Source organism: Bubalus bubalis, chromosome 6, assembly GCF_019923935.1.
Source record: "Bubalus bubalis isolate 160015118507 breed Murrah chromosome 6, NDDB_SH_1, whole genome shotgun sequence".
Classification (NCBI taxonomy): domain Eukaryota; kingdom Metazoa; phylum Chordata; class Mammalia; order Artiodactyla; family Bovidae; genus Bubalus; species Bubalus bubalis.
Genome location: NC_059162.1, coordinates 53,349,122 through 53,356,569, shown reverse-complemented (window position 1 = coordinate 53,356,569; position 7,448 = coordinate 53,349,122). Strand labels below are relative to the sequence as shown.

Here is a 7,448-nt window from a genome sequence, read left to right as displayed (position 1 = left end):
CATTGGACCTCAAAGAAGGGCAAACGGCTTGATTCATGATTTCCTATCCTGCGATCAACTCATCATTGACACGATTTGCTCTATGAAAAAATATTATCTAACCTGGAGTTCAAGCTGCGCCAGGATTAGAATGACCAAACAGTTGTCTTTTCCCACATTGTCTTATGGGCGAGTGACTTTGCCCACTGTCCTCAACACTATTTCCATAGTGACAATAATACAATGCTGAGTGATACTTGCTCAGTCGTGTCCAAGTCTTTGTGACCCCATGGACTGTAGCCTGCCAGGCTCCTCCGTCCACGTAATTCTCCAGGCAAGAATATTGGAGTGGGTTGCCATTTCCTTCTCCAAATACAGTGTTAATATGTATCAATATGTGTTGATATGTGTTTGCCCGTGGTTGTTCTTCAAGTTCTGGATGACTCCTTCCAAAAATCTTCCCTCTGTTAACTTTTACAACACTTTCATTTTGCACCTTGAAATTCAGAACTCGACCGTGTTCTGTCTTGGATCACACTCGTACCTGTTTCCTATTTAGCAATTTGTTCTCTGCTCACAGCGGTCTAAAAATATCCTGGCCTTCTGAATCTCCACGGCAGAAACTCCATAAGGTGTTTTTTTTTTTGTTTTTTTTTTTTTTTACATTTTCCGATCAGTCATTATCAGCCAATAAAAAGGGAAAGGTCGGCACGTGGTATATATTAGTTCGGGCAGGGGGAAGGTATTCCAAGCAGATCCTTTCGCTCTTGCCAGAATCAAACATGGCGGGCTTCAGCCCGACCTTCCAGAAAACCCGGCTTTCTTTCCCTTGAGCCCGGCCAGTCTTTGGGGCTCCTTTTTAACCTTCCTTACCCCTCGGCGGCTCCGAGAGGGTCAGCACCTGGGAGCGTGACAGCGGACCTGCTTCCCGCCCCCATTCGAGGGCCCGCCCACCAGCCCGCGCCAGCCAGTCGCGGGCGGCGCTGCGGCGGCTGGCAGCGCCGGCCGGGCCCGCCCCCCAGCCTCGCTGTGGCCTGCGGCTCCCGGGCCGGTAGCGCCGCTCTTGGTCGCGCTGACTCGTAGTGTGGAACCGCGGGTCACGGGTGCTCTTCTCCGGCCACAGATTAGCCAAGCGCCGCCGAGGCCGTCGGCCCCGAGCCTCCGCCATGGACTTCGAGGACGGTAAGCGCGGCCTCTGGCTGGTCACCGCGGCGGGCGGCAGGCGGGGTGGCCTGCCCCCGGGGTCTGTTTACCGTCTCAAGATGGCCGTGTGGGCTTTGTTCTGCGGGCCTAGAGGCCGTCCGCCCGCCTGCCCGCCTCGGGCCCGGTGCCTGGAGTCGGCCTCGGTGGGGACCCGCGCGCCCGGATCGCCCCGCCCGGCGCCCGCTGCGGCCCGCGACCCTGAATTCCGCTCCGGCCTCGGCGCGGGGAAGGAAGCTCCCAGAGCGCCGCGGCCTCCGGAGTCCCCAGATCGGCCCCCGCCCCGCTGCGAGCAAATTGCCAGGAAGCCTCCAACTTCCCGTTCTGGGCGAGAGGGCGAGCGGGCCTCCCCCGCCGCGGCTCGCGCTCGCCAGATGGGCAGCGACCCAGATCATCCTTTTAGTAAATCCCCAACTCCAGGTTACTACTCGCCAGATAGGATTTTCTGAGGCTTGTTCATGATCGTGTTCCTTGGTGTCTTAGTTTTTAAGATGAGTTTAAAGGGCGTCTGTAAGTGATTAAGTATAGTAGATCTCTATCCAGAATGGAACATTAAGGTATTTCTGGTTAGCAAAGTGGGATGTTTATCCGCCAACAAACAGTGCCCAGGCGTTAATCCCTAAATTTAAAATGCTTCTGTGAACCAAAGCGTTTTCTCTGGACAGTGTGTTAAGTTAGTCAAAATTCTGGCACAGCATCACGTGCCCTTCAAAATCAGACCTACACACAACCGCCTGGGATGGACTGCTGTTTAATTAAATGAGCAGTACCTTTCGGTCATCTCTTACGCCAGTTCTTTATACCGTTTCATACGCTCACGAAATAAAATTAATTTGGTTTTCATATTGTCTTCAAATCTTGCCCAACTTTTATAGTGATTGGTGTCATGGTAAGATGAGTACGTAATGACAGTATTAGGGAGACATGAAAAGGGATGTGAATAAACTGAATTTAGTCCTGAGTTACCGGGCGTTTCTGAATAAAATGGCTTCACTAATTAGTCGTAAGCCTCTAACCCAACCAAGAACATTAACTTTGAATATGCTGAGCCTGATTAAATGATCTTTTGATCTTTGATTTGATTTCATGCCTCAAAGAATTAAAGCTGCCAAGTCTATGAAAGTGAAGTCACTCAGTCGTGTCCGACTCTTTGCGACGCCATGGACTGTAGCCTACCAGAAAAGTCCATGGGATTTTCCAGGCAAGACTACTGGAGTGGGTTGCCATTTCCTTCTCCAGGGGATCTTACCGACCCAGGGATCGAACCTGGGTCTCCCGCATTGTAGGTAGACGCTTTACCGTCTGAGCTACCAGGGAAGCTAAGTGTTTGAAAGGGGACTGGAATAACCTTTTGTAGATACTTTTAAATTACTTTGAAATAGGAAGTTCAGATATTAACAGTAGCACACTCGAGTGTTTGTTTTAGTTGAACTTTGACTCATTTTGATATCGTTACCTTTAAACTGAATATTTGAAATGCCAGAGTTGGTAATGAATTTTAAAAATATGTTGCTGTGTTTTCACACCAAACTTTGGTGACAGTACCAACACCCAAGGTGCAGCAGAAACTACCAGTGTGGGAGGAGGGAGTGACGGGAATGGTCCCCTCCCCCCATGAAGGAACCCATTGTCTTAGTATGTTTACTTTTTATTAGCACCATCTGCTCACAGTTCTAAACAGTGTGAAGCATAAAATTGTAAACAATGCCAGTGATAAAATGTTCCCTGTCTCATGCTCCCTCCTTACCCCTACTGCTTTATTTGGGGGATGGAATTTGCCTGACAATATGTTGGATTCTAATCCTGTATAGTGTAGTTGGAGTCTATTGTATCCAAAGGACTGCTCTGTTAAATTCCTATTTGGTAGTAGAATTAACTAAAGGATTTAACAATTGCCAAATTAGTTTTGACAAAGAAATTACGATCTTTGGTGATGATGCCATATCCTGGATAGAAATAGCACACACAGGTGTACACATATATGCATGTGCATTTCTCAAATAAGATTTTGAACTCTTTAGAGAGCAAATTAAGTGCTAAGAGAAATAGTAAGTTGGGAAAAAAAAAATATAGAACAAATTCTCACATGTCCCTGTTTTTTGCATTGTTTGATATATAATTTATCTGCCTTCCCTTTTGTTATGCTGTGTAAATCAGTACTGGATCTCCTTTTTTGGCTGTAATTATATATCAGGTTTTATTAACTAATTTTTACATTACTATGATTTGGATGATAAACCTGCCATTTGGGGAGATAGTGAAATGAAAGGGATATATATTTTCCTCTATGAATTATATATAATTATTAACACCCTGTTTTTGCAGATAGCTGAGTTAATGGCAGTTTAAAAATTGTGTTTGTTTTTAGTAAAGGGGTATATAATTCAAGATTTTTGCTAATATTGCACTAATTCCTTTCTGTTAAATGTGTCTTCATAGATTATACACACTCTGCTTGCAGAAATACTTATCAGAGCTTTAATGGTGAGTATCCTCTTTCATTTGATCTAAAATACATTAAGGGAATGCATCTCAGTTTTTTGTCACCCATCTAAAGTACCAATGTAAAAAGGAAATTCTGCCTTGTTTCAGTCATTGTTTAGTCTTTGGATGTGTTAGTGTTAATGTTGTCATACTATGTATAGTATTTAAGTTAGGAAATTTGGAATCAGAAAACCTTAGGGCTATTCAGATTTGTTTGACTCTTTATTTGAATTCTGAGTTCTTTATTCCAAAAGGCCCTGACTGTATTGAGTGATGAGTTATAAGAAACTAGCTGAGTTATTTTTGTTGAATTAGAGGCTTTGGTATTGAGTAATGTAGATTGAGTGGATTATTGGCTTGGTTTTATTTGCTGCTTTCATAATTCATTTTGGCCTTGTTTTTGAGGTCATTTGCTTTAATGTGTCCAAATGTGTTAGTATATTAAGAACTGTCTAGAGCATATAAGGGAGAAGGCAGTGGCACCCCACTCCAGTACTGTTGCCCGGAAAATCCCATGGATGGAGAAGCCTGGTGGGCTGCAGTCCATGGGGTCGCTAAGAGTCGGACACGACTGAGCGACTTCAATTTCACTTTCCACTTTCATGCATTGGAGAAGGAAATGGCAACCCACTCCAGTGTTCTTGCCTGGAGAATCCCAGGGATGGAGAAGACTGGTAGGTTGCAGTCCATGGGGTCGCACAGAGTCGGACATGACTGAAGCGACTTGGCAGCAGCAGAGTATATAAAGAAGCCTTATCAATATAAGTATAACATCATAGTGACTAAAGAGCTAGATAAAATCATGACATATGCAGAATACAATTGGGGTGGAGTTTTGATTATTTAGATTAGAGTTAAGGATTTGCCAGACAGGATAAGAACATAAAGAAGAGTATGGAACAGTTAGAGGTTATAAAAGCATTATATGAAGGACCCCAGAGAGTGGAATTAAATTCCGTGATTGCCAGAAAAATGCAACTTTCAACTGTTGTACAGAATGTAATATATTCACAAAATAAAACTGAAGCAAATGTACTACTAAACAAAGAAGACTGTGTCATTTCATGAGAATAATTACCATGCAGTTAATTGCTACTTATCATCTCTAGGAATTTAGAGAAACTTCAAATTTGATGTCAGCTAAAAAGGTTAAACATATAGGAATAGTCAATATATATTGAGTGCTGGAAAACATATTTTTGAGCAGGAGAGTGATATAATAAAGTTACCAAAAGAAGTTTAATTTTCATCCACATGTAGGTTATATTGAAAACTGGAAAATTATCAAGTTTCATAAATTCAGGTGTAAGAATTTTACGCCTTGGGAGGTGATGACAGTAATTTTAAAAATATTAAGCCATTTCTTGAGAAAGTTAGCAGAACTTTCAGGCTGCCTAGTAGTGAGTAGAAAATTAAGAGGGATGCATAAAAATGAATCCAGGATTGGAAATTGGAGTGAGCAGGACTAGTACTTTTACCAAAAAGATTTGGAATGATAGAAGGCCATGATTTCCATTAGGATGTACCAGAGGGTTGAGTTTATGCCTAAATATAGGACTTTGAAATACAGAATCATAGAGGGTCAGAAGTTTATTTTCTTAACATACAGGATTGCGGGGAAAAAAAAAAAAAAAAGCTTAAAATATTTCTGTCACTGACGTTATGACCTTCTTTTGAAAACAAGCACATTGAGGTGTAGTGGACATCTAACATGCTAGTTTCAGGCGTACAGCGTAATGATCCCATATTTGTATACACTGTGAAATGATCACAACAGTAAGTCTGGTAACCCTTGATCACCACATATAGTTTTCCTGCAATGAGAACTTTTAAGATTTACTTTTCTTAGCAACTTTCAAATATGCAATACACTATTATTAACTATAGTCACTATGCTGTATATTACATCCCCATGACTTATTTATAACTGGAAGTTGTTTCCTTTCAACTCCCTTCACCCATTTCAACCACTATCCCCTTCTCTGGCGATCACCAATCTGTTCATTATGTCTACAAGCTTGGATTGTTTTGCTTTGTTTTGTTTTGATTTCTTTTTTAATTCTACATATAAATGAAATCATACAGTTTTTATCATTCTTATTTCACTATTTCACTTAGCATATGCCCTCAAGGCCCATCCATGTTGTTGCACATGGCATGATTCCATTCTTTTTCATGGCAAAGTAGTAATCCATGTATATACATACATATATCCATGTATATACATACATACATATCACACTGCATCATCTTTATCCGTTCATCTATTGATGGACACTTAGATTACTCCATATCTTGGCTATTGTAAATAATGCTGTTGTGAAAATTGGGGTGCATATATCTTTTCAAGTTAGATTTTTTCCTAACAGTTAAATGTTAGACTTTTTTTTTTCTCTTAATTTTAGTTCCAGTAGTGGTTTTCATTTAAGGGTGATTGTTAGACTCCCCTGTGGAGCTTTTTCAAAATATATCTCTTTAGGTCATACTCTAGTCCTCTTGAATCTTAATTTTTAGGGTAAATGGTCCCAACTGTGTCAGCTTTAAGAACTATTGATACTTCGAATCATTTTAGAATGCACCTCTGGTTAAAGAACACTGCTTGACAACACTGAGGGCTGAGTTATCTACATTTTATAAATGAATAATTTATAAAAAATTATTTCAGGGATGTAATTTGACTTCATTCAACAGATATTTACTGAGTGTTTTGTATTAGATAGTGTTATTGGAGCTGGCAATACAGTAGTGAACGAAATGGACAAATATTCCTGCCTTTGAAGTGTACAGTCTAGTGGGGTGAAATAGTAAACAAGAAGTAATATTTATTGTATTGCAGCAATTGCTTAGGAGAATAATAACACAGGACAGCTGTGTGTGTGTGTGTGTGTGTGTGTGTTACAATTTTAAAGAGATTAGCAAGGGAAAGAATTGCTAACAGGGTAACTTGAGCATAGAGTTGAGGGAGATGAAGGTGCAAGCCATGCCATTGTCTCCATTTCCTTCTTCTTATATAGATAGACAAAAAAAAGGAAAGCATTTCTGATAGAGGGAAAGCAGGAACACAGGTAGGGCTGAGTGCATTGTGCTTCAGAGTGACTTAAGAAGATGGGCTTGACTACAGCAGATGATTTTTGCTGAGTGATCTTAAAACAGGGTTAGAATAGGGAGGTGTATGTAGCCAGAAGTCAGTGAAAGCAAAGAGAATTTGCTTCACACACAAGAAGTAAGAGAAAGTGAAGACCTTAAAGAATTGGGGGTGTGAGCAACACATATACAGAGGAAGAACATTCGAGGCAGAGGGAATAGTAGGTGCAAAAATGGGTGTATACCTGTTGTACTCTAGGAACAGCAAGGGATCTAGTATAGCTAGAGTGGAGTGAATAAGGGGAGATCACAGATGATGAAATTAAGTGGAAATAGATCAAGTTAAGAGGTGATGGGAAAGATTTATCAACTTTGTCTCTGTTGACATTTTGGACTAGATAATTCTTTGTTGTGGGGGAATGTCCTATGCACTGTAGAGTGTTTTAGGAGCATTCTTGGTCTCTTGTCATTTGATACAGGCAGCACCCATTACTCATTTTGGTGACAACCAATAATGTTTTCATTGTTTGACCCCTTCTGGGGGTCAAAATTGCCCATGGTTAAGAACCACTGATATAGGGTCTTATAGATTATCTAAAGGCTTGTTTACTTGGAGTAAGTTGGGAAGCCATTGGAAGGTACTGGGCATTGAACATAATTTAACTTGCACTTTAACACAATTCTTCTAGCCATTTTCTTGA

General features: G+C 41.2%; 1 protein-coding gene across 3 annotated transcripts in view; it reads left to right on the top strand.

Annotated features, from left to right (window-relative positions):
* The first annotated feature begins 967 nt into the window (after positions 1 to 967).
* ZNF326 (zinc finger protein 326) overlaps positions 968 to 7,448 on the top strand; it is a 35,064-nt gene continuing 28,583 nt past the window's right edge. Inside the window, exons 1-2 of one of the 3 annotated variants that reach the window (XM_006063374.4) lie at positions 969 to 1,161; positions 3,619 to 3,663. In XM_006063374.4, coding sequence (XP_006063436.1) covers positions 1,146 to 1,161; positions 3,619 to 3,663 — 61 coding nt within the window. In that variant the 5' untranslated portion in view covers positions 969 to 1,145. Of the gene's footprint in view, positions 1,162 to 3,618; positions 3,664 to 7,448 lie in introns of all 3 variants that reach the window. The other 2 variants (XM_044944717.2, XM_044944716.2) reach the window with 2 other exon arrangements.